Raw genomic sequence first — 27,308 nt, 5'->3', positions numbered from 1 at the left:
AAAGTGGTCGTTCATTGTGTATAGGTCTACATAGGCCTCATCTGCCATGGTGATAAATAAAGGCATGTGATTTAATCATTAAGTTCAGTCTCTTGTTCTTAATGAGGCCATGCGGATTTAGAAAGTATAAACATGAATGCGATAAAAACGCACAAATGTTGTTCTTGCTAGAATGTAATAAGTGGAATTTATATTATTCGGGTTTAAACTGCGAGATAGGCACACGTGACACGTATACATAAATTATTGAAAAAGTATTTTGCTAATAAATGCATTACACCCTTATTGTTCACGTTCAAAATGAACCATAAATAATCTGCATTTAATACTGTTAAATATCCAGCAATGACATTGTGGCTTTCTATTTTGCAAACTTGCAAACGGTTGCAATTTCTTAGATTTGCGACAGAAGGACTACATCTCCCAGAATCCCCGGCGGGTCCACGGTCCTCCTGACAGCCTTGTGTCACAAAAATGGCGGTCTAACGTGTCCATGGAGTCTGTACTTCATTCCCCCACATGACCAATACATCAAGATAATTCCCCCTAAATACACTGCTCCATTTGAAAAAGGTATGTCTCAATAAGTGCAGCAGTAGTAAGTGTTCATAAATGCCACATGTTCGACGCAGGAAACATAGTTCCTAGTGTGTTATAGTGAGGATGCTGTGGTTTGTTGTTCATGTCTGCTGCCTGGTAAACAGTGGCGTTATCGATTCGGGGGTCGTATTGTTCAGCAATACAAGTCAGACGAAGCTTTTTAATTGTGCTGCTAGTCTTTGAAGGAAGCCGTGTTTATCGTGGCTCCTTGTGATTTTCAGTACACTGATCCGGATCACATTACACCAGCTTTGGTCCTATATGCCCACCATTGTTGTGAGTGTGTTTCTGTTAAGAAGTAACGTTACGTTAGCCTTCACACTGTTAACATAATGTCTTTCTTATGTGTGTCCTTTGATCCATAGCACGATTTTTTTTGTTTTGCTTCTTGTTCCCAGTAGTCACCCACAGGGCCGTTGCACCAAATCCTGGGCCCTGTATACAAGAGGTACTGATGGGCCCCTGATGGAAGACAGTGACACCCTTAACGTGTTTGAAATGTCCAATCGATTGCGCAATTTTGTTTAAGTTGCAGTCATTGCCGAAAACCCGGCCTCGCATAGGTACGTGGTGGGAAATGGAAGCAACGTTTTCAGCGCTTTTACGGATATCTCGGGATACTCCGCTTTGGTTTTGATCCAAAAACCCGACAGAGAGGTTTGCTCAAACACACTTTTAAGACCACCAACATCATTAGCTTTTTCGATCATTTGATCTTCCTCCTGCACTGACAACTGATTCGGGACATTGACAAATGGGTTGCGGATCCACTCATTCGTTCGCCGTGGATCTTTGGAGGATGGGAAGTAACGTTCAAATTCATTTGAAAGCGCAACAAGGTGATCGCGCACCAGCTGCGAGAGAATGGGCCCTGCCTCAGTCTCTCCCAAAATCCCCACTAATGTTTGGAACATATCGAATACTCCCCTGTCCACTCGTCGTCCCCACAAATCAAGCTTGGCTTTAAATGCAGCAACTTTATCTGCCAGTTCAAAGACAGTCGTCATTCTCCCCTGGAGTGTCAGGTTGAGCTGAGCTCATAGTGTGACACTGCTGTTGAACTGAACAAGTGAAGTGAGCTTAGGCTGCGTGCGCAGCCGCTGAAGCCAATACGTGTTGAGGACGGGACAGACAGACAGTTATGCCTGAGAAAAGAAGTTAAGACCTTGCCAAAAATGCAAACATGTTATATGCAATCTAACAACTGCATATATACTTATGGCATGTAAAAGAGTGACAGTATTGCGAAATAAATTGAGTTATTAAGTGTGCATGCATTTTGCATGAATTTGTAAAATTCATGCAAATTTGTAGAATTTGTAAAAAAAATAAAAAATTATTCATGTCGTAGCCTACTAACCTACGGCCCGGTTAGGAATGTCCCGTGGCCCGGTACCGGTCCGCGGCCCGGTGGTTGGGGACCGCTGTACTACACAGCATACGCGAACGTTGCGGGCAATGCATGACATGCAATACACCACTCATGGGTGGCAGCAGAGTCACCGGTGTTTTCGCGGGTGACATTCCAGGTGACATTCCGATCAAAGTGGCTATGGAAGAAGAGTGATGAAGCGCAGATAGGCGGTGTTATGTGCGCCCTTTAAATACCACACGAGATCAGGATGGGGAATTTGTTTCTCTGGTGCTTCCAATGCGAAGCCTGGACGAGGAGAGGCATTTCCAGTATTTTCGGATGTCGGCGCCAAAGTTTGATGATCTCCTTTCGCGAGTCATCCGATATCTCCCCGACTCTCACCAAAACCGGCCCTTGTCAGGGAGCAGCTGGCAGATTATTTTTTGCCAGATGCTGGCGTGTTTCCCCACCAGTACAATGTGCTACGATTGGGTTACGTATGCGCACTAACCAATAAATGTATATACATTGGTCACTTGGAAGCATGACTTTTGATTCATTAGTTATCACATTACACAAGTTAACTAATTTGGTTTACGTCAAACTCATTAATTCATATCCATATAAAATGTTTATACAACGAGCTACTGCCTTGACAGATTAATGAATTATTTAAGTGTATTTAAGTGTAGGCCTATAGCCAAAGCTATAGCGCATAATGTCCACAGAAATTATATGGTAGGAAACATTATTAGAGAAAAGGGGTTTATTTATCAAATACAGAAACTTGACCCACCATACACGCACACATTTTTCATTCACTACACACTCACGCTTTCAAATTTCATTCACTCAAAAGAGGCTACTGAACTTATGTTTCACACAGATCATGAACACTTATGTTTCACACAGAACGTGAACACAAAACATTACGTAATTAATTCAAATAGGCTAACACTAAAACAAATAAGGCCAGTAATAGAACGAATATCGGGTGACAAGAAGATAATTAAAATGGCTCACAATCCCGAATCAGCAGTTTGATGTCGCGCATCAAAATAGCACTTTGTCCCTGTGGAAGGGTTTGCATAAATTGGCACAGGTTATTAGTAAAAGAGACGTGAATGTCATTCTTATCACGTTCCCGCATCCTCTCATATGTTCTTCTGTAAATATAACCTATAGTGGGAATAATGTACAATATTTGCAGTATCGCCCCCACCGACAACGCATAGTATTGCATGGATCGGCGCGTCGCGTATCAAAAATTGTGAGGACGCGTTTTGCTACGCTTCAACGCTTAATGGCGGCCGAAGCGTCGCGTCGCGTAGCCTTCTGGACGCGTATGCGTAGCAATGCGTCGACTATGTAACGGCCCTAAGCCTTGTGTTACGCCCTCTACACCCCTACTGGCCTTTCAGTGGCAGTGCAATGGTCTTTGGGTGGTGCAGAATCAAGTTAATTGTGCACACCTGCGAAGGCTATCAGAGCGCTGCTCCGATGTGTGAAAGTGGGCGACTGGTTCACATCCCTGGATCTCAAGGATGCTTACTTCCACATCCCTGTTTGGCAAGCGAACAGGAAGTTTCTCTGCTTAATGGGGGTTGCATACGAGTAACAGTGCCTGCCATTCGGCTACTCCCTTGCCCTGCGCACCTTCTTAAAGTGTGTGGAGACGGTGTTGGGTACGCTCAGGGAAAGAGGGTTCTCCTTGTTCTGAGCAACTCTGAGGAAGCTGCGAGAAGGGACAGCATGCCGTGATTAACCAGCTCTCTTTACTGGGTTTTGCCATCAACTGGGAAAAGAGCTCCCCACTCCCCAGCCGGCAAATAGTCTACTTGGGCCTTTGCCTAGACTCAGCCATCATGACAGCGATGCTCTCGCCTCCTCGACGACACGCCGTCCTGTTGGCACTCTCCCGCTTTCGCATTCGCAGAAATGCCTGAGAGCCCTGCACATCGCGGGCGCCCAGAACTTCGGGGCGGACCTCATGTCTTGCGGCGTTCCCTGCCGAGATGAGTGGAGGTTACATCCCGACATTGTCAGAATGGTCTGGTGGAGGTTAATCCTGCAGGGCAAAGGTTTGCCTGAAGCGGTTATCAACACTATCTAGAGTGCTCGGGCACCTTCTACTTCTTGGCTGGCCATGCAGGCTGTGATGGTAGACCGGTCTTCAGCCATCCACTGGTCAAGAGATTCTTGCCTGGGGCTAGACGTGTGAGGCCTGTTTCGTACGTGCTTACACCATGCTGGGATCTTCCCACGTGTTGCGTGAATTGTCCAATATGTCTCAGGCCCTCTTGGATGTCCTGTCCTTCTAAGACGTTGCTCTTATTGTCTTGGTTTCTGCCAAGCGGGCCGGTGAGTTGGCCGGTGAGTTGGCCAGTGAGTTGTCCGGTGAGTTGACCGCTCTGTCTGTCAGCCCGAGCTGCTTGTTGCTTAACGAGAACAGCTCCTTTGGGAGGAACTGATGTGCCCTGTGACTTAGGCCACGTTTATACGTAGCAGGGTGTTTATAGAAACTAATGTTTCCCCCCCTCCGTTTTCAAAAATAAGATTGTGCACACAACATTGTTTTCAAAAAAGTTGTTGTTTACATCAAAACGCATAAATACGCCGTTGAGCGCCATTATAACTATGCCAAACCTATGGGCGGCAGTGTAGGGAGAAGGATAAAGCCATGCAAGCCAATCAGAATCCTCAGAATCAACAACAACGAAAAACACAAGCGTCTTCCTGTAACAAACAAACTGTAAACATAGGGCGCTCATATGACGTTAAGCATTTCCTGGCACATAATGTGACGCTTCAGAACCTAAAACCCAGTTTCTCCCCGTTGACACAACAACACATAACCAGCGTTTTCAGAAATATCCACTTTGGCCGGAGCTTTTAGAAATGATCGTTTTCTGTGATAAAAACTGTGTTTTCGTGTAAATGAGAGGCCAAACCGCGTGGAAATATCTGCGTTTTCCCTTCGTGTAAACGGGGCCTTAACTTGTACAATTATTTATGAAAGTATAGCACTTTATTTTGTGATTTAAACTCTGGGGTCTGTCTCCATACTTTGTTGCTGCTTCCGAGATTATCGTAACACTTGATCTTGGCTAGGGATCGACCGATATGGATTTTTTAGGGCCGATACCGATTTTTTTTTTTGTCAGCCTTAGCCGATACCCGATACACCGATACCGTTTTTCTTGAGCCGATATTTGGAGCCGATACTACCCTGCAAATCCAGAATTCTCGCGAGAGCATAATTTGAATTTGCTTAGCGAGTCACTCTGGGAACGAGCAATATACTCGTGTATATTCTGGGCCTCCCCTGGCCCAGAACATCAATCAATAATCAATCGCATCGATGTATCAATATAGGCGGGCCAAAAGCGTTGCTGTTTTACCGACTGGATACGGCAAGAGTCTTTATTCAGACTCCACTGGTTAGCTCCACTGGTCTGGATACGTCACCCCTTGTATTCTTCTGATATTTTCAAATGCATGCTTGGTGCCGCCCCTCGAGCTGGGCCATTTTCATTACTCGTTGCCAGACCCTACAGCTTTCTAGATGTGGGTCTGGATTTCCAGGCTAAGCCTCCCTCAATTTACATCATAAAAATGACACAATGATGATAACAAATGTTACAATGTCTCCATTTAAAATAATGTACATTTATTGAAGGGGGCACTCTTAAGGTCAGACGGATGGATGGATACATAGACAGTGGTCCAGTCTGTCAGGAAATGTAACACCGCATACTGCCTTTCTCTCTTCAGGAGAGAATGATTCGCAGGTCAAGGATCAGCGTTCGGCCCAACGTGGGGAGACCGGGTAGAGCTGGGGCCACCGCAACGGCCCAGGAGGCCCCTTCAACCCAGGATGACCCCCCAGTCGATCCTACGCCAGCAGAGGCCACTGCCCAAACGGAGGACGATAACAACATGACAGCGGCAGAAGTGGAGGACAATAACAATTCTACCACTGCAGGCTTGACGACCGCAATTCAACGGTGAGAAGCAATTGTTCTTATTGTTTTATTTTTTTATTTTTTTAGCTGGTGTAAGCAATTGATTTTAGACGCACTTTACGTTGACATGTTTAGCTAATTCACTCAGCAGCAATTCATTAATCAAATGCTCTGACAAAAAAAAGGGCAACATCCGGTATATGTGGCAGTTGCTGGCCTGTAAAAAGCCAATCGTTTAATTCTGAAATTATTGGATGGACTACCTGTCTGTCTAACGACCTACCCGCCTACATGCGCGCACTCTGTTTGTACACTCATTGGGCATGGAGGCCTGAAGGTAGGGCTGAACGATTTGGGGAAATAATCTAATTTAGATATTAATTTCGATGTTATTTTGAAAAGTGCCATTGAAAAGTGTTGCATCTCAAGCACCTTTGATTGACAGGCAAGATGTATTCCTCCAACAAATCAGGAAAGCGTTGCCCTTATTGGTCAGAAATTAGCCGGGAGTGGTCTAAAACTGAATAGGGGCAGTCAACTCAAAACATACAGCACATTTTACTCACTAATGGCTTAAGGATGGTTATGCCTTTCATAGTAATATACTCAAATAATAGCTCCTAAATCGTATCTATTTTCGTAGTTATTTTTTATGTTTTTATTAAAAGTCTCCGAAATATTGTGACCATCAATTCCTCACACACCAAACAAAAATAAGTTATGAAACATTGAAGTTTCTTCTTTATTTTTCCACTTTGCAGGGAAGCTGCTGATGACCATGGTGAGGCATCCACTGCCCCCACCACCACCACCTCCATCACCACCCCCGCCCCCACCACTATTTCCTCTTCCGCTAACCTTCAAAGAAGGAAGCGTGTCTCCGTCAAGCCCAAAGTCTCCGCTGCCCCGAACCGGGCGTCTGCACGGGCGTCGGCAAACCAGAACATCCAAACCCAAGCGTCCAAACCCCCCGCAGAGGAGGGGCTTGCTGGACCTCCGGGGTCAGACCTCGAAGAACCCATCACAACGGCAGCAGCAGCAGCCCACCATGTGGATCCAATCCCCAAGGCCCACATAGAAGGTGCCGGACCAGGGAACGATCCCACCACTCAGGAAACCCCCGTGGAGCCGACGCCATCCGAGAAGGCCCAAAATCTGGAGTCTCTTCCAGCGGGTCCGGCCAAAGAAGTCCCTCCAAAACCACCGGATGAGGCGCCGTTCTCCATCCCGGACAAGGAGGCGAGGGAGAACTCGGAGAGGGCCCGGATCCTGTTGGCCAAGGCCTCTAAGGTGGGGACGACGTTGCCCAAGAACATGCGACTGAGCCAGCTGCTGCACGACCAGACGGACCTGCAGAGGATGGCCAAAGCCCAGAGGCTCAGGGAACTGCTCCGGCAGGAGATGGGCAAGGAGAAGGAGAAGGTGGGTCATTTGAGAAGACACAGCAAGTGCTTTGTGAGAGACAAAGTGATTTATGAACTGTTTTTTATGTTTCATCATTTTTGGCACTCCCTTTTGTCTTTTTCCATTCATCAACTGTCTTTTTAGCAAGGAAACAGGAAGTCGAGATACCGCCTGAAGGAGTACGCCCTGGATCCCTCCAAGATGACCATGAGGGACCTGGTCCACTACCTCCCCGCGTCAAACCCCATGACGTGAGTCCCCACCCCCCCCCCCGGAGCCTTTCTGAACCAGCGGCGCTGCTCTACCGCTGGTCATTATGTACGTTGATGTGATGCTTGGATTCATCTATGGGCTGGGATTGTAGTTCTACGAACCGAGCGTGTTATGTTGTTGATTCCCTCCAGAGCCTATTTGGAGGAGTCCGTTCCAGAGGATGAGAGAGTGGTCCCAGCGTCGCCAACAAGAGAAGTGTAAGACTTAAGCCTGGTTTAGTGTTATCTTACCGTAGTATTACTTCTAGACAGTGGTTAGTGCTGCCGAGACCATACTACTTTAAGGCCATACTACTATAAGAAAGGGCTGACTGCCCAAAATAACCTTTTTCTAGATGGTATTTTACAATCCCCTCATGTGGATGCTCTCGTGGAAGAGTTTATATTTTGATAAAGGTCCCATGGCATGCTACTTTATGGATGCTTATATATGTGTGTGTGTGTGTATATGTGTATATAAATACGTGTGTGTGTGTGTGTATATATGTGTGTGTGTGTGTATATATGTATACACAACGGGTGGCTTAAATCCAGCGATCTGATTGGTTCATAACTGTTGTATAATGAGCGTATACATAACTGCTATGACGCCCAATCATTTTGTGAAAGTTTGCATATCACTCCGCGCCTGGAAGTAGAAACGGTTACAAAGTATAGAAGTAGTTGTATAAAAGCAATAGCACAGTTCACTGAAGCCTAAAAATATGTTGAATGATGGAGCGGGTGTAAATGTTGTTACTCCGGGAGTGAGCAAGGCGATGGAGAGACTAACGAAAGCGTAGGCACTCGGTGAGTGAACTGCTCCATAGGATAAATTGCCGGCGAACCGCTCTAGCCTAGCCTTCTCTCGGAGGGACGCTAAAGTGTGTTGCATAGCGACCGCCATGCATTTTGAAGGCAGCCAGGAGGGACTACTTTTTTGTATTCTTTAGAAAAACAGCTATTTTGACTTTCTTGTTTTTTTTTTCAATGTAATGTGTCTATGACTTTCGTTTTGCCATAATAGTAGCCGTTGTATAAAAGCCTACCACCTGAACAGTGGTATGATGAGCACGTACCACAGCCTGTCGTGATCTATTGCTTAAATATATATATATATAGTGGCAAGCCTGGTCGTCGGCGGCTGCGATTCCCGAAACGCTCGAGCACAATTGCGGTCCAACAGTTTTATTACTGCACCAAATTCTCTGGGCCGGCAAGGCGGAGAAAGGGGTGGTAACTTGGCCCCTTATGACGACATATGGGGCCGCAGTCGAAATCTAGCTCTCATGTTTCAAAGGCGGAGCAGAATAGCTGGTGCTCGTTTTATACCTAACGCTATTTCTAGCTATTGGGAGACCATAGGCAGGCTAGGGGAACTCGTATTAATGTTAGAAAACCTCATAGAGTGACATGGTACCTTTAACAAATTCCTTGAGCAGAGGGGGAGCCATACCATGAAAGATTTTATATACAAGTAAGATGTCTGCGAACTTAAAAATGTTTTCCCAGTTTAACACATCATATTTCATCAAGATTTTACAATGGTGATATGAATTTCATTTTTTTATCTACCGTTTTCAAGGCCTTTTTAAAATATGTTTCAGCTGAGCGTAATGTGGTCCGTCCTGCCTGTGTTCAGCTGCTAAGAGTAATTAATATGTGAGAAAATCATAGCATGAAAGTACAGCTTTGAGGCCTCTGTAATTAGATAATTCCTGATGTGTCTGAAATTTGATAAGTTGAATTTCATTTTGTTTGGGACTATTTTAACTTGTGTTTTAAAAGTGAGTTTTGAATCCATTATTATTCCCAGATACTTGAACTCTTGGACCACTGAGAGTCTTCTCCCTTCTACTGTCACATCTGGATCTGGATTGCTATTTGCAGATTTTGACATATAATAACATGATAACATACGTACCGTTTTATCAACATTTAGGTGCAGACATGAGTTTGCTAACCAATTTGAAATATTGACCATTGCAGCTGATAGTTTTTCTAGGGCTTAGCATGTCGTTTTTCTAGATTTTAGCATGTAGATATATGGCTGAGTCATCAGCGTACATCTGACAGGTGACAGTAGATAGACAGACTTCAGGTAGGTGTTTAATAAATGTATCTGAATTTAAACTATGATTAACCAAATCAAAAGCTTTGTTTAAATCAACAAAATAAAACATCCAGAACATTTCTGAGAGTTTTTGTCAAGTTAAATGCTGCAGCCACTTGACTTGAATAATTTGTTACGTTTCCCTCTATATTTAGTTCTATTGGTTTACTGATGGCATTTGATTTCCCTTTTAATTATTTTGAATTCTGCCAGATTTCTGGTATTTCCCCTAGCTTTAAAGCATTAATGAAAAATGTTGCCTTTGCCTGCATGAGTTCTTTTAAAACCTTATTTCTTAGTGTGGTATTAAAACGCCTTTCATGGACCAGTTTACTTTTGAGAGCCATCTTAAGGGCATGATTGTTTCATTAGTGACCGTATAGTCTCATTTATCCAATTTATCCAATTAGTGACCGTATAGTCTCATTTATAGTCCCATTTATCCAATCCATTTTTAGAGATATTTCTTACGATCAGAATCCTATTGTGGTCAGATAGCCGGTCAGATATTACAATTTGTGACCAAATTGTAATATTTCCTTTTTCTTCCTGGTCTATTTGTGAAAGCCAAGTAATTGAGTGTCTCTGATGAACTAGTCATCCTTGTTGGCCCTTCAATTATCTGTTGGAATTCAAAAATACTTGTGACACGTTTCAGCTCTTTCCTTTTTTTTTTATCACTCCAGTTTATGTTAAAATTATCAATAGTATTTGTATGATTTTTATCACATTCCTTCAAAAGGGCATTCAAGTTATCATAGAAAACAGTTTTTGTGGACAGTGGTCTATACATTCCAATCACAGTGAATGACATTTGGGCTGAGAGATATTATTTGAGAATGATGCATTCCAAGTCATTAACACAGGATATGTGAATTTGCGCACAATTTACTGTCCTTGACATAAAACAATATTCCGCCACCCCGACCATCAGCCCTCTTGCTCGTCTAAACATATTGTAGGCGTGAACATTTAATACGTCATCAGGAGAGTTTTCATTCAGCTATCTCTCTGATAAGACAAAATAATTCAACATTTGATTAATATAAAAGATGCTGCAGTTGATCATTTTTTGCACTTCGGATATTTAAATTTCCTCCTAATAATCTGCTGGGTTTTGCCTGAGAGTCCCACAGCCTGTGCGCCAGTTTAAAAGTCGGAAAAAGTTTGATACAGCAGAGTTTCCCAATCGCAGGATTTATCTTGCGTCTTGTCTTGTTCACTGATGCAGAATTTGTTTGTTTTTGCACTTGATCTTCCGTGCAAGATGTCACAATGCTCGGTAGATCACTGCTTTTTTTGTTATTAAGTCAGCTGAAAACTCACCCAGTCTGATGTAGGGAAGGGGCCATATGATGTTCAGGCTTTCACAAAATGTTGAACAACGCACTCCCATTTACAACAATCAGATTTAGGGCAGTGGAGCCAGAGTGTTACCTGGTAACCCAAAGCCTCCAACAGCAGGTTACGCAATAGCATGGTTTAACCCATAGAGGGCAAACTTATGAGTCAGTATGAGTCCATACTTGCATCATGTTCTGTTTTAAGACTACAATGTAAAGCACTTCCTACAGGGTTATGAGTAATTGGTAATAGTAATGTTTTTTATATATTTATAACTCAAATATATATATTTTTTATCACATTATTTTATCTCTGATAAGGCCCTATTTCACCTAATCAATACATATCCTCTGTTTAGGTCTTTTAGTATAATTTCTTTCTACGTATTTGTATATTTCAATTTTCCCTCCACAGATCCACAGAGAAGGTCAAGGACCCCGAGGATTCAAGCCTTAGGGCTGAGGTGGAGGAAGATGAAGATGATGAGGTGGAGGATGACGAGGAAGAGGGGGGGGTGATGGTCCCCAGGGTGAAGGTGGCCGAGGACGGATCTTTGATCATCGACGAGGAGAGGTGAGCGACGCTCCCACTTCCTTTCAAATATACATTTCCTTTTCCTGTCCGATTCCTTGTCCGTATCCTAAAGCAAAGTATCTACCCGGTTTAGTCCTAATGGCCACAGTCGCGTTAACCGGTAGAAATGCACACCGAAGGGTTTTCTCATCATGAAGGGGAATGGTCACTTGATGGGGTGATACTATTACTGTCTAATAATCAGGTAGCCAGACACTGCTTAAATACATTGGTACAAAACTTAAATGTATTTAAGCAGAGACCTACCACATGTAATCACAATTCATAAGCATATATTGTGTAAACCTCTATAAAGTATACATTGGATAGTGTAGTAGTAATAGTAGTAGTGGTAGTAGTAGTATTAGTAAACAATTTTCATTTTATTCATAAGGAATTATAACTCATGCAATCTGTCGATACGGTACAATTTGTCGATACGGTACAATTTGAAAGGTATGTCTTAAAAAACAGATCCATAGACAACTTAGACAATATTGTTTTCAAAGATGAGATCTTGGTGGCCCCAGGCCAGCTGGTTTCTGGAGCCGAAGGGTTGCAAAGCTGCGGGTTGGTCCGAGGTTTCTCTTCCTTCAATGCTTCTTCTGTTCCTCCCAGTTTGACGATCGAGGTGAAGAGGGCCAAGGGGCCCAACCCCGCCAATGACAGGGACGCCGTCTTTGAGCGCGGCTCCACCACCACCTACTCCAGCTTCCGGAAGAAGACCCACTCCAAAGCCTGGTCTAGCGAAGGTCCGATCCACGTGAACGACCTTCTGGGATCACACGCCAACTTTGTGCACTTTTTGAATGCATAATGTTCGCTGTTTTAATGTGTCTGTGTGTGTGTGTGTGTTACAGAGACGGACATGTTCTTCCTGGCAGTCAGCATGGTGGGAACAGACTTCTCCATGATCGGCCAGCTGTTCCCTCACAGAGCCCGATCCGAGATCAAGGTTACACCCAACTTCTATATTTTCAAAGCTACAATATATTTATTAACAGGATTAAAGAACGATGTGGTAAAACGGGTTGTCGATGCACAAACAAATGCCCTTTCCTCTATGGGCTCTTATGGCACATTTCCACCGGCAGGTGCACTCCGGCCCAGCACGCCTCAGCCCAGTAGTGAAGGTGCGGTATAGCCCAGCTCAGTTACGGCTCGTGTTTCCACCGCCGACAGTACCCTTATAATAGGGTGTGGTTTAAGCCGGATGGCGATAGCCACGGCATCTACGTAAGCGTCGTGATCTCATAGCAGCCTGACACAGTGTAGACTGCTAATAAATCCAAGGAAAAAGAAGAACGCAACACAATGAACAAAAAGCAACAATGTAGGACGTCCAAGAAGGATGTCGACATTTTCTTCTGTAAACGAAGCTTTCGCCGTTGTCCAGAAATACCTTGCGGGTACTGTGTTGGTTTGTTCAACGGACGTTGTATGTCGCTCGAATTTGCCGGCACCCTTTCGGGCGTCTCGGTACCCCAAAGGAGGAGTACTTCGAGATGAGTATGGCTCAATACGGCTCAGTCCGGATCACGCCCACTTATGGCGGTGGAAATGCAAACCGTGCCGCACCTTTGACCCGCACCCTCCGGTGGAAATGCGCCATTAAGACATGATTACTTTAATATAAGAAAGGGGCATATCATTACATTAAATGGAGTATTGTCGATACAAGCATACAGGTCAATCAGATGAAGTCCAGTACATTGTTGTCGTTATGATTTTTCATCACATGATTGTGTTGACCTGATCTTTTATGTTTTTTATCACAGAACAAATTCAAGAGGGAGGAGCGGGCGAACTCCTGGAGGGTGGACAAGGCCTTCAGTAAGGGTCTTCGTCACCACAATTCTTCCTTGCCGTCACTGGACCTTCCTTTTCTCTTCATCTTAGCACTATATCTTATTAGTGGAAATGTTAATCCTATTCAATGATATTGTTATCCCATCATGTTTTTCTCTTTGTCACTGAACAAATATCAACCACAGTGTTGCCTCCACCCGACGTGTCGTTTCTGAGGGATAATGGCGTTCCTTTGGATGGCCATTAAGGAACCTCCTCTCCTGATGGTTTGTGTTTCATGGCTTTTCAGAGGAACGGCGGAAATTGGATCTCAAGTTTTTTTCGAAGCTTCTGGAAAAGATTCTGGAGCTTCAGAGCCAGAAAAAGAGGAAGCCCAAAGTGCCCAGTGAGAAGAAGACCAGAAAACCTACGAAGAAGGCTAACGGTAAAATTAACGAATTATTTACTATGAACTGTAGTGTCATTTTGGAGGCTTTTATCCAAAGTGACTTTCAGGTAGGGGTTAGACAGTGACTACATAGACAGGTCATTCAGGAGCAGGTAGGGGTTGGATGGTACAGAGACGGGTCACTAAGGAGCAGGTAGGGGTGACACGGTACTGAGACAGGTTATTAAGGAGCTTCTTGCTTGAGGAGGCTCACATGTACCCCTCAGAGCTTGGGGGAGCTCACCAGGCACCTCCTGTCCCCCCCCAGGGAGGACGACCGCAAAGGACCTGAGCGACGTGGAGGAGGATCCTCAGGGGGAGGAGGAGGAGGAGGAGGAAGAGCATGACGGACAGGAGGATCCCGACTACGTGGGGGAACGGCACAACGTGGGTGACGTGCCCGAGACCCCCGTTGACCCTTCCTCAGCGGAAAAACCCGTCGAGAGCAGCCCGTCGGACCAGAAGCCCAAGCCCAAGATCAAAAGCAGAAAGAGGGCCAACAAGGAAGTGCAAGGTAGTGGATGTCCCCTTTTACTTCTTTGTTCCTTTAGTTATTCTAGGAGAATGGAAACATAAAAAAAAAAAAAAAACGTAATTGCTCTTAGTCGAACCAATGGAAAAATGCCAAGCAACAGCGTTGATGTATTAGATTTGACTTGAACTATTTCATCATTTGGGGCATTTGTTTTAAAAAGAAGCATAGCGTGATGGTTCTGTGATTGCGCGAGCGTTGAGACTTTCTCAATATGTTTTTTCCAAAGACCAAATGGATTTAGACTGAGGATTAAACCCTGCACTGTTGTGCCATGGGTTGCTGTGTTTTCTTCCCTTCAAAATGCTTTCCAATAGAAGCTTTGAGTGTGCACACGTTTATCTCTGTACTACATGCCTAAACACAGCGGAAACATCCGTACCCGAAGAGGCGGAAGCAGCAGTGCCAGAGGACGGTTCATCCATCAAAGAGTAACCATGAATAATGAATCCCTCCTCATTCAATGGACCTCGCGTCACCCGTTGGCTGCAATACAAACTCTAAACACACAACTCTGAATCCCCAGGCCGGAAGATGCTGAACAGGGGACCCCACCCGGCGACACCACGACCCAACCCGGCAAGCGGCCCCGGGCCAGGGCTGTTAAACCTGTCCTACCACCCCGCCGGAAGAAAGGAAAGGAGGCCGTCGCACTGCCCCCAGATTCACCAGCCTCGAACTCCCAAGATGCACCAGCCTCAGACTCCCAAGAGGCACCAGCCTCAGACTCCCAAGAGGCACCAGCCTCAGACTCCCAAGATGCACCAGCCTCAGACTCCCAAGAGGCACCAGTCAAAAACTCCCAAGACGCACCAGCCTCAGACTCCCAAGAGGCACCAGCCTCAGACTCCCAAGAGGCACCAGCCTCAGACTCCCAAGATGCACCAGCCTCAGACTCCCAAGAGGCACCAGTCAAAAACTCCCAAGACGCACCAGCCTCAGACTCCCAAGAGGCACCAGCCTCAGACTCCCAAGATGCACCAGCCTCAAACTCCCAAGATGCACCTGCCACGTTGGAAACCCTCGCAAGTGATGCAGAAGAGGTGAGTTGTGCTGGGTTCGGGCATGTTTGGTCTGGTTGAGGCTTGTTTCATTTAAAAAGGGTGGTGCACCCAAAATCTATTTTGGTTTCTTTTAAACATTGTAATATGTATTATATGATCTTCAACATTGTAATCTATACCATTCTTTCCGAGTTACGATGTCAAACTTTGTCAACATGCTCTGGTCTGACGTTCCTTGACACAAAGAAGTTTGAAAACCCCTGGCCTAGAATGTTGTTATTTAAAAAAACTTTCAATGTAAAGTATCTAAAGTGCTCTACTCTCAAGGTCGATGAAGAACCCTTTACCCAAGCCAAGAAAAGGAAGAAGCTGGAGTACGATGATGATGATGACAACGACAACTCCTCTCAAGATGAAGTCTCCCCCATTAAGATTGATCTCAAACCTACAAGGTATGCAAACCAAGATGGAAGCCATTTACACGTACATTTAGGGCTTTTAGCAGATGCTTTTATCCAAAGTGACTTACAATTGCTAGGTTAACCCATTCCGTGTATCCAACAAAGATGGCTAGCGTCAGATCCTACACAATGCTAACTACTTTTATCAAGTGCCAGGAAGTACAACATACAATAAGTGCGTACAGTAAGTGCCAGGTGTTGATAGGAGAGTAAGGGAGGAGTGTTGTTGAGGGTAAGGAGGGAGGCTATGCAGAGTCCAGGTGACCTCTGAACAAAAGAGTCTTGAGTCTCTTGCGGAAGCCCAATGCGCTGCTTGGTTTTTGTCTTAGAGCTTAGATTTTATCAATATTTCTACCATTAAAATGGTCCTATCCCACACATCATGGCATTCTAGAAGATGCTGTTCTTGGTCAACGTGTGATGATGTGGTTTCAGGTACGGCAGGATGCCCAAAGCCACCCAGCACCTGAACTACCCCGCCGCCGCCTCCCCCGGCCGACCCCCGACCTCCTCCACCCCCAGGCCCAGGCGGCCCCCCCACAAGACCTCCTCCTCCAAGGCGCCGGCCCAGGAGCCCAAGCAGTCAAAGCTGGTCATGCTCCGGGCCTCCCCGTCGGACTGCAGCGACGACGAGGACGAGGACGACGAGGAGGAGAAGGAGGATGCAGGACTGAAGAAGCCAGTTTGGGTGGGGTTGGAGGAGGAGGAGGAGGAGGAGGAGAACAGGCCCCGCGGGTCGGACCCCATGGGGGTCAGCTGCGCTCCGGTCTTCGTGCCCGCCAGCCTCCGCTCCCCGCGCCCGGTGGTGTCGGCGGTGGAGGAGACCATGGAGGAGGTAGGAGAACCTCCACCCAGCTCACGGCTTCACCCTCGCCCGTCCGCATCGCGCCATCACTCAATCACTCGTGTCTCAGTTGTGTTCGGCTGTTCTGTTACATCATTTAGTTTTTTCCCCTTCATTTGATTTTCCATGCATGGATGTGTTTCTTCTCATCCCCATGCCCCCCCCCCCCCCCTGTGCTCCATTCTCCTCAGCTTGATATTTTGGTTAATGTGCCCGACGATGTGCCCGACGTGTTGGACATCACCCAAGACTCCTCCCACCACGCGCCCTTTGAGCATGCGCAGAATGAAATGGACTCAGTACCATTTGAGCATTCCTTAGACCTGCTGGCTGTAAGTCCCTCTGAACCCCCCCACCCCCAGAACCATCACCTTGCTTCGTCATAACACCTTTAACCATATAATGATTATTATGATCCATCTGGTTTTTTTAATTGATTGTTTTTGGATCTCATCTTGTAACATCTGAACTTTGGCTCCATCACTAGTCTATTGAAATGGCACACTTTATTATGTTTAGGAAGCTTTTTCTTATTCCTTTTTTCTATTGCCTTACTTGTCCATGTTTCATTTAATGTCCCCATTAAAACATTGCATGTTTTATACCAGTTATTTTAAGGTGACTTATCTATAAAGCATTCTCCCATCTGCTCTGCTCCCAGGATGTGATCGACTTTCTGTCTCCAGATCATGCGGAAGGTACGTTACAGCCTTTGACAGGACTTTACCAAAGATATCGTTCTTTTCTCGCTGGATTTGCGTGACAACCATTTTGTTTTTATTCAGTGTCTGACAACGAGGCGGCTCACACCCTGCTGACCATCGGCAACCGCTCCCTGCAATCTCTCCTGGCCCACATCGAGGATCCGTCAGAGGCCGACTTCACTACAGGTGTGGTACAAGAGTTTAGAGCCACCTCAGTTTCACATAAACGACCACTTTTTGTTTTACTCTTTATAGTCCTTTGTCTCTTAAAGCTGCTCTGCGTAAGTTTCGTGGGTTATAAAGAGAGCAGAAGAGAGCAAGATTTAAACATACAATATCCTCAATCCCTCTCTGCTCCCTCCCTTTCTTATTTTGCTTTGGGATTCATGACATGCATTCCAGTCATGTACTTGGATACCCCAGAACCAATCAGGGATGAGATGCCCAAATTTGCCAGAAATCGAAATCGTCTCCTACAGAAACTGAAATAGGAACAGAAATTCTCACAGCGCATTTCACCCACTAATAGCTGACCCATGGCTGTGCCACTTCTAACACATGACACTCAAATAATAGCTCTTAAACCTGAAAAGCACCTTTTTATAAATCTAATCAACAACATATTCTTTCCCAATGTCATTACAGATTTACCGGCCGTCAGTGATCCGGGCATTACCAACCAGAAGGAAGACGTCGAACCCGATGGCGACTTCCTTGACATTCTCTCCGCCACGACGGCGCCTTCAGACGCACCCACGGTGGACTCGGCACATCAGGACATCAGTGCAACACACAACGATCCTGAAGCTCTAACAGTGGACAAACCCATTCCCGATACCCCTAATGCATCCGGCAGTAGCATTAGTGACGGCCCCCTCGCCGCTGTGAAGGCGGAACCAAAGCCTCTGCAAAGAGAAGCCCCCGTAGAGGCGGCGGTGCCGGTGGCGGCGATCAGTTCCCCGCCGAGGAAGCACGGGCGGTTAGCCAAGATCAAACCCAAGCCCAACCTGCTTCGGGCCTCCAGGGTCGCTCGACCTACGCCGAACGCCACGACAGAATCACACGAGGCTGACGGGAAGCAGACGCCGGGAGCCGCGCACAAGGAGGATGTGCCTGAGCAGGCGACGTTGCCAGCGGCGGTGGAACTGGAATCTTCTGTTCCATCAACGGGCCTTGTGCCACCATCATCTGCAGGAGGACTCCGGCCGCCTAGTAGGGATGAGATCCCAGAGGAGACACCTGCCGGACAGGATGGGACCGCAGGGAGAGGACGGGGTCTTGAAGTAGAACCACAATTGGAGACCTCAGTGAAGAAGGACCCTCAAGAAGAGGCCTCTGCAAGATTTACATTGGAAACTGTTCCGGAAGCGGCAACAGGGAGTGAACCTCGGACAGATCCTGCACCATCCCATCCCTCCTGTGACGTTGCGGCCAGTGGAATGCTGCCCGCGACTGCGGCAAAGGTAGCTGAAGTTGTACAGCCAAGACCCATGGTGGCGAGGAGGAGACAATTCCCCAAAGCCAAACCCAATCTGGGCCGGGGGGCCCGAACCGCTCCTTCTGTAGAGTCGGACCCGACTAAGGTCAGTCCGGTCGGGAACGCCTCGTCTTCAGAACCACAACCCACAGAGGACAAGGTGACGCCGCCGGGGCCAGGATCCACCCACGGCGCCACTGGTGACTTAAAAACGCACGGTCCTACCTCTCTGTCGCCGGTTACGTTGATCAAAGCGGGATCGGCTATCACGCCCACGGGAGCAGGGGTCGGCAGAGAGGAGGGGAAGGGTGACGTCGTGGACTCCCCCGGAGGAAGTCGGGCAATGGTAGCACAGGTACAAACCACAAAGGATGACCACTCAGACACCTCGAAACAAGACAACGTGCCGGCCTCGCTTGGACCAGAACCGAAGCCCGTCGCAGATCACGGATCACGCTCCGAAGTAGGAACGCGACCGAGAACCGCCCGGCGTGTGGCGGCCCCCACGCCCCTGCAAGCCTCTCCGAAGCAAGCCTCTGAGCCCCTCGAACCGGAGACCTCTGGATGCATGGGGGCACGAAGGTCTCGTGCGGAAGGGGCGCAGGAGACAAGCGGCCCCGGGGCCACCAGGACCCCCGCTCCGGCCCCTCAGCCTGCTCAACGAGAGGAGGAACCCTCCCCACCCGAAGGAGGACCTGCGGTGGGAGACGGGGCGGTGCGGCCGCCGGCGGGCTCCAAGGATTCCTTATCCGACGGTTCTTCCTCGCAGTCGGAGGAGGGGGTGGTCCGGACGAAACCGCAGTGCGTCCCGGGCACATCGAGGCGTCGCATCAGCCATGTCAAACCCAAGCCTAACCTGGGTCCTCAGGCCTCCAGGGTCAGCCACGTCAAGCAGCCCCCAACCCGGCGCCAAGTCCCACCGTCTCAACCCGACACAGGCCCCGGGACGCCAAGAGAGGCCCTCCCTTCGGACTCCCAAGGGGGGGGGGACGCCGTTGAGGAACACAGAAGGCCATCGAGGTCCTCTTCGGTTGCGGCTCAGTTGGATCCCGTGGTATCCTCCGCAAATGAAACAACGCTAATTCCATCTGTAAGAAGTACGCCAGATTTTAAAAACACAAGCCCTGCGAACACCGAGAAGTCGCTCCTCCTTCCGGACCCCTTCGATACGACCGAAGACGTCAAACCTCCAGCCTCGATAGCATCGTCAACATGGGAAGCGAGCGTTGAGGGAACAACGTCCAGTCACGGCGCCTCGTGGTTGGTTGAAAACCCCTTCACGGTGGTGGACGAGGGCGTTGACGAGGTGTTGCCTAGCGTGGCTCAAGCAACAGCACCCCCTGTTGGTCAGGAGAATTCAAGGGCTTCTAGGTGTGATCAGGCCTCCAAAGCTCCAGCATTTGAGCCCCTGAGCCGGCCAGTCGCAGAGACGAGCACACCCGCACCTCAGACAGGTCAGAGGAATAACTAAACTGACGTAAATGTGCTGCTTATAGAATTGGGGGACATGCAGTGTGTGTGTGTGTGTGTGTGTGTGTGTGTGTGTGTTAGAGCCCGACCGATATATCGGCAGGCCGATATTATCGGCCGATATTAGGCATTTCTCAAACTATTCGGTATCGGCATTTATAATGGCCGATAAATTAATTAAAAAAAAAAGGTTTGTCCACCAGAGGGCGCTCTAACGCCCCAAACCCGCTGATTCAGCCAGAGTTAGGCAGACTGAATGACGGGGTGTTGTTCATGTGTGCAAGTGTGTTCATGGTAAGTTGGCAACTGTCACGAGACATACATTGCTTGAATAACAATTAAAAGAACATCCCCATCAATTCTCTAAAGTCGATAAGCATGACTTAATTCAAGACTACCATGTCCAGTTTTGCTGTTGTTACGTGTTAGCTGAGAGTGAAAAGGATTTAAAGGATAACTACAAATAACCAATGTTAGGGAAATCTGTTTGTTTTGTTGCGCGTTTCTGGATTTTTTTTTATATTTATATATCGGCCGATATATCGGAATATCGGATTTTTAAATCACAAAGTATTCGTATCGGTATCGGCCTTAAAAATCCTATATCGGTCGGGCTCGTGTGTGTGTGTGTGTGTGTGTGTGTGTGTGTGTGTGTGTGTGTGTGTGTGTGTGTGTGTGTGTGTGTGTGTGTGTGTGTGTGTGTGTGTGTGTGTGTGTGTGTGTGTGTGTGTGTGTGTGTGTGTGTGTGTGTGTGTGTGGCAAACCTTCCTCCTGTGTCTCTAACGTCCCGGTACCATGCCCTCAGGGCTCCCCGTCCTGCCGGTCCCCTCCGACCCGGAGGAACCCTTCTTCATCCTCTCCCTCACCGAGATCCCCGTCTTCCCCACAGCGGGGGGGGCCTTCGGGGTGTCTGAGGCCCCCCCCAATCTGCCTGGGGCCGAGGCAGCCCCAGAGCCACTGAGGTCAGCGGGCACACACACACACACACACACACACACACACACACACACACACACACACACACACACACACACACACACACACACACACACACACACACACACACACACACACACACACAGCAGTAATGCCTCCAAACTGACAAAGCATGGTTCATGGATAGAGGGTGACTCCAACCTGAAGGGATGAACTAAATGGTTGTCAGTAATATATGCTTGAAAACCCCTAACGCAAATAGCTGTATTGTTGTTAACCATCAATAATATAGAAATAATAATACAAATGTAGAATACATTATGAGTTGATTTATATCAATGTATTTCTGCTGGTGATGTTGTACTGACCTCTCTGTTCCCTGGCCAGCGACCCAGTGACCCCTGCGACCCCTGCAGGGAGGTCATCAGGAAGGAGGTCCGGCCTCCGTCTGCACCAGGACGCCGGCTCCTCCCTCCCAACTCAGACGGTAGGCAGAGTTAATGAGGCGTCCTCGTACCTCAGTCTTCACCATGACAACCATGACAACCTCTCCTTCATCTTTAACCCTTTCTCACAGGCACACGTGACTGAGCAGCCAGACCACCAACAAGGTAGCTGGAGTGTCTGTCTGTCTCTCTCACGCTCACTCACTCACTTGAACAATTGAATAATACATTATTATTAACATGTGCATAATTATTTCTGTATAATTGACAGACCTGATAGATGGATAGAAATAAAATATTTTTGTTTGTGTTATTTCCTGATTTTGTTTTCACCATCTCAATAGACCCTGATCCAGTCCAAGCTCCAGAGCTACCAGAGGCTGAGGTCCGGTCTGTGGAGGCTGAACCTCCCAGTAAGAGGAGGAGAGCGTTGTCCGGTTCCAGGCAAAGGAAAAGTAAGGAGAAGACATTTTTATCTAAACACAACTGTGTGTGTGTGTGTGTGTGTGTGTGTGTGTGTGTGTGTGTGTGTGTGTGTGTGTGTGTGTGTGTGTGTGTGTGTGTGTGTGTGTGTGTGTGTGTGTGTGTGTGTCAGACATAGGCACACAGTTTGGACCGCCCTCTGTGAAAACTTGATTCCATTAGCATGTTTAGTAGGGCTGTAACGATACACAAATTCACGATTCGGTTTGTATCACGATTTTTGACCCACGGTTCGATACATCCCACGATTCTTTTAAATTTAAAAAGCATTTTATTTAAACAACACTTAAATACCAATTATCTTAATGTAACATTTAATAACAAATAATTTGGAACACTGAACAGATTTGAACCGAAAGAATACTATTAAAGTATAGCTAAATTAATAAAGAAATAACCAAAGATTGCAGTTGGAGGATGCTTTTTGCTGGTAGGCATAATAGGGCCCCTTTAACTGTTTGGTTGGTTTATTGAAATATCCTTATTAGCGCTTCTTATTAGGCTATGTAGCTTAAATAATGACATAATCAGGCCGTATAGAATGCAACATGTTTAATAGCCTAACTTTCAATAGATGAGGAAAAACATGAATGTCGCAATAACGAGGCATAGTGTTACGAGTAGCATATGTGTGTGCGGGAGAATGGCAGTGTGCGTATGCGTGTGTGAGTGACGTCAGCGAGTGAGTGGACGACCGAGGAGAGCGAGCGGTAGCGCGTGTGTCTAGTGAAGAAGCGAACGAGTCCGGTAGAATAAAGTACCCATTCTGTCAATAATCGGTGGCCGCTTCATTCCGACCTATAAGCAGACAAACTGCCAGTCAAATCACACAAAACAATAGAGACAGGATCACACAGGCAATTTTTTTCGCGCTTGGCCCACTCTGGATAAATGTCGTTCATATCGCATATGAGGACTTCGACGGCTGTGGAGAAATGCAATCCTCCGTAGCCACGGAGAGCTGTGATCACAGAGAGGGCATCTCGTCACATATTTACGGCATCGATAGGAGGGGGCGCTGTCAGCAGACTATTATTTAGACAAATTATTAGCAAATTTCAATCGGACAATTTGACCGAAGAGTTAGAAAGGGCATATCGCGCTTCTGCCTTCTCACACCGCGAGACAGGTTCGTGGCTTTGAGTATCGCGATTTTCGGTTTGATACGCGTATCGTTACAGCCCTAATGTTTAGCGATGGCATGCTTCTGCAGTAATGCTTCTGCACTTGAACATGCACTATCCACCACATCGTCTGTCACGTCGCTGGCTAAACAGACGATAAGCAAAATAAATTAAGCATTTGTTATTGAGGGTTGTTGGCAATCACTGGCTGCCAAACAGGCTTCTTATGTTTCCGGTAGGATGCCGGTAAATATGGGGCAAGGCTCAAGGGAATGCAGTGTTATCGTGTGTGGAATGTGTTTCCGTGTTGGAGGCACGGCATATCAGACGCAGGCTAGCAAAGTCTCGCTTCTGGAGTCTCCCTTCACATTTTCTACATGCCGGACCGAGGACATTTATTAGTGGCCCCTCCCTTAGAGTTGTAATAAACAGCAGTATAAACCAAAGAAGCGTGTTCTAGACTTGTTTAATCATGGATTTAAAGCGCCAGTAAGTCCACTTTTTCAGCTGGAATTCGAACACTATGAGATAAAACGTGTGAAAATGTGTTTGAATGTAAAAAATGTGTTTTGGGCTGAGAGTTTAGGGAAAGAGGATGCATGTTATCACCATAGTTACGGGCCAGGCCAACTTTATGATGCATTTTTAGTACCGTTGTTGTGTATAATGCTCAACTGTTTTGAGCATTATGATAAGCAATGTTGTATATGAATTCTGCCATACAACGTAGTTTTTGACTATAGGTGTCCGGATAGCCTAACCCTTACTCGGACGCGGGCGTTAAACACTGCTCAGACGGAGCTGCACCACTCATACACCATGGCGTTATACATTACTACTCCGAAAGGCCCAACTTTATCTCGGGCACCACAGTCAACCGCTGCCCAGACAGAGCTCCACAGGTCCACACAAACCGCACTGCCCCTTGGTCGTGACGTCAGACTGCCTCATAATAAAAAGCTAATCCGACGTCGCCAAAAGAGCGCCACCTGCGGGTTTTGGTGAGAATGGCAAAAACCTTGGATTTTCCCCTTTTTTCTCTTAATCGGGTACTCAGTTCAGTAACGGTGATGAAATGGCATAGATTACTATGTTGAAGATCATATAAGACAATGAATACTTTAAAAACAAAAATAATGTGGTTTTTGGTTCACAGGCTCTTTAAACAAATGCAGGCATGATAAACTATCTTTCCCATGCTAATACTGGAATATTTAATATGGCAAATATTCATTCATTTATTTTATATACCTGTCACTTGAAATATTTACGGTCTGTGTTTGTTGTAATATGTACTGTTCTCACGGGCCCGGCTCCCGCCTTATCGTTGGGAGGTATGCAGGACGCCTTGTAACGACTAAAGTTAACGACCAGGCGCTCTGTGTTCTTCAGACATGAAGGCACCGTCCTAAATGCAAAGCCAATGAGACTTAAGTGGGTGATCTGTTGTGTGTACCTTCTGAGCAGAGCCCAGTCCGAGCGCTGCTGACGCTGAGCCGGCTGAGGGGCCCCAGGACCCCCCCAGCAAGAAGAGGAGAGGGGCCCGTCGACAAGGGGAGCAGGGTGAGTACAGGCCACAGCCTTCAGTCGTATCGGACGACGGCTGGGTGCTACGGATCGGCACAAGTTCACACACACAGTTCAGGTTCTCACGGTTGGCCTACTGGACTTTTCCTGTCTGAAAAGTGTCAACGCATATGTTTGTCATTTTTTTAACCGAATGTTTCTGCGAGGTATTTAAATAGATATATGTCAAAATATGAAAATTCTCAAATCAACATTCCAAACTTGGCACCACGTGGAAACATTTGCGTATAACCTCATCCTCTAGCCCCGGTGGAGGTCCAGCCCAGGTCTACCGGGACGAGGCAGACCAGAAGGGCCTTCGCTGGGAAGGCCCCGAGTGCTGATGTCCCCCAGTCGCAGGGCTCCACTGACACACCACCACCACCAGGGTCCACTGGGCTTCTGGAGGCTGAGCAGGGCGGGCGTACCCCAGACGAGCCCGGTGACGCCAGCCGGCCAATAGAAACCCAACCTCCTAAAGCACCTGCTCTGAAGAGGTGAGTCGGAGAACGGGCAAGGTCCTGATCTTGGAGACAAGAAGTACGTTTTAAATGGAGGACCAAAGCGTTTCTTTTTGATATCGGGGATTCTCTAATCTATTTTTTTTTTTTTGTGGTTTATTTCACCTTGCAGGAAGCCCAAGGGGTTCCTCTCGTTCCTCGCAGGCCCGGTGACCCCGGGCCCCTCTGGAACCCTCGGGTCAAAGGTCAGAGCGCCGCCCCTCGCCCCGCAGGTCAAAGCGTCTCGTGGCGTGGCGAGAAAACCGGGCCCCGCCTCAGAAGGCGGTGCCAAGAAAACGCCACTCAAAGTCGTTTCCGTGGCACCGCAGCGCAGGCCGGCGCCGGTGCCGGTGTCCTGCGTCAGTACGGGCCCCGCAGAACCACGGCCCGCCACCTCTGGAAGAACAGCTGAGGTGACGCTGTCCACCCCGGGGCAATAACACTGGGGGGGGGGGGGGGGGGTTGTTTAATGGCTAGTTGAAGCATCCTTTAACAAGATGCTCTCACTAGCCCTCCCTGCTCCCTAACGACATGACGCAGGATGCACTGTGGCAGCAAGCAGCAGAGCTCCCCCCGTTTGATTAACTCTATACGTTTTACTCAAAAATAATAGAAAGGATATCCAACATTGAGTCAAAAAGTGATTTGGGGGTTTACTAGTGGTTAACGGGGCCCTATAGGTGCGTCTTTTTGATTTGCCATTAGAAGCCATTTCCAAATATTCTAAATATATATATCTAAAAAGAAATTGGTGGACACTTCCACAAGTGGAAGTGTCCACCCAGATGTACGGGGGATATCTCAGCCTCCCAGCCTATCCAATGCACCATACTAGCTGGTAGTAGATAGATTACCCAACAGCCTATCAAATGCACCGTACCAGCTGGTAGTGGATAGATCACCCAACAGCCTATCCAATGCACCGTAGCGACTGGTAGCTCCTGTCTAACCCTGTGCTCCCTCCCCTACAGACGGCCCCGCCCCACCAGGAGGACCAGCTGAGCGTCAGCAGGGGGGACGAGGAGCCCACCAACGTCTCTCAGTACTTCTTGAGCGACATTTTTACAGAAGTGGACGAATGAGTGGATAATCTTTTTTTAATTATTAGTATTATTTTTTTCATTTAGTTTGTTCTATATAGAGATATTAAAGATTATTCAACTGTTTAAAGTTTATGTGTACTATTTATTTGCTGCTGTTTAGTATCTAGGTTTCAAACACTCTCATTCTGACCTTTTGTTTGAATTGAAAATAGATATACCATAACTCCTTTTGTGTATATTTTGGTTACTGTTAGTCCTCTGATGTATATTAGTTGGTAACTCCTCAGATTATGACCATCACTCATGTTATGTTGCTTGAGCAAATCACAGAACTTATGATTACTGCATCTCTGGCCTGTTGAAAAAGGTGCCAATTGTAACCTCATGAAACCATAGTCTTTGTAAAGCTGCCAACATTCTATTCTTTGTAAACCCACCAGTGTCATAGTGTCAGTGCTCATTTTTGGGTCTCGTTTCTCAGGTTAGTGTTAAGTTTACTGTCTCATACCCAGCAAGTTACCGTTTTCGAAAATGTTCTGTACTTACTGTTTTTTGCTTGCGTTCTGCTGTTACTAGCTAAATGTACCATTGTTTTAAGTTGTCAGTGATAAAAGGCGAAAACATTTCGGACACAGTTTAGAACCACTTCAACAATCCATTGTCATAAATTACTTCATTTATTCATCCTTTTCTTTCCTGTAAGATATGTTAATAAATCAAGCCTTGGATACAAGTGGAATATTTTTGAAGTTTATTTCACGAGCATTACTGTTTGTTTAGTTTCTCATCAATATGTCTGAACTCGAGCTGAAACTGCTGTTATACATTCTTGAGAGCTGACAAGGCACTGTTCTTCCCTAATCCGTTCCAGCAAGCGC

The 27,308-nt window shown here is 46.8% G+C and overlaps 1 protein-coding gene across 4 annotated transcripts; it reads left to right on the top strand.

Moving 5' to 3' along the window:
• Positions 1 to 435: 435 nt before the first annotated feature.
• On the top strand, positions 436 to 27,163 carry zgc:162472 (uncharacterized protein LOC553495 homolog). 4 transcript variants are annotated; one of them, XM_060050380.1, is made up of 28 exons: positions 436 to 573; positions 5,729 to 5,961; positions 6,681 to 7,341; positions 7,468 to 7,574; positions 7,728 to 7,793; positions 11,446 to 11,604; positions 12,223 to 12,356; positions 12,465 to 12,559; positions 13,383 to 13,437; positions 13,703 to 13,837; positions 14,109 to 14,354; positions 14,740 to 14,803; positions 14,899 to 15,415; positions 15,704 to 15,828; positions 16,273 to 16,672; positions 16,873 to 17,013; positions 17,343 to 17,379; positions 17,467 to 17,571; positions 18,031 to 20,316; positions 21,138 to 21,208; positions 21,248 to 21,294; positions 21,656 to 21,755; positions 21,846 to 21,879; positions 22,059 to 22,169; positions 24,789 to 24,884; positions 25,153 to 25,384; positions 25,521 to 25,800; positions 26,359 to 27,163. In XM_060050380.1, exons 2-28 carry the CDS (start codon positions 5,735 to 5,737, stop codon positions 26,467 to 26,469), a joined length of 6,642 nt encoding a protein of 2,213 aa, XP_059906363.1. In that variant the 5' UTR covers positions 436 to 573; positions 5,729 to 5,734; the 3' UTR covers positions 26,470 to 27,163. The 4 variants fall into 4 exon arrangements, with proteins under 4 accessions (XP_059906363.1, XP_059906362.1, XP_059906364.1 ...); XM_060050379.1 differs by having other exon boundaries at positions 21,138 to 21,294; XM_060050381.1 differs by lacking the exon at positions 16,873 to 17,013 and having other exon boundaries at positions 21,138 to 21,294.
• The last annotated feature ends 145 nt before the right edge of the window (positions 27,164 to 27,308 follow it).

This window comes from Gadus macrocephalus, chromosome 4, assembly GCF_031168955.1.
Source record: "Gadus macrocephalus chromosome 4, ASM3116895v1".
NCBI classification, from domain to species: Eukaryota; Metazoa; Chordata; class Actinopteri; order Gadiformes; family Gadidae; genus Gadus; species Gadus macrocephalus.
Note: the sequence above shows the minus strand (reverse complement) of the source record. Positions and strands in the feature narration are given on the sequence as shown.

Excerpts from the sequence above, each read along its gene's own strand:
- zgc:162472 (XM_060050379.1), top strand. The coding sequence starts at position 5,735 with ATGATTCGCAGGTCAAGGATCAGCGTTCGGCCCAACGTGGGGAGACCG. Across the intron at positions 11,605-12,222 it reads TTGATCATCGACGAGGAGAG|TTTGACGATCGAGGTGAAGA; the intron begins GTGAGCGACGCT and ends TGTTCCTCCCAG. Across the intron at positions 13,838-14,108 it reads ACCTACGAAGAAGGCTAACG|GGAGGACGACCGCAAAGGAC; the intron begins GTAAAATTAACG and ends GTCCCCCCCCAG.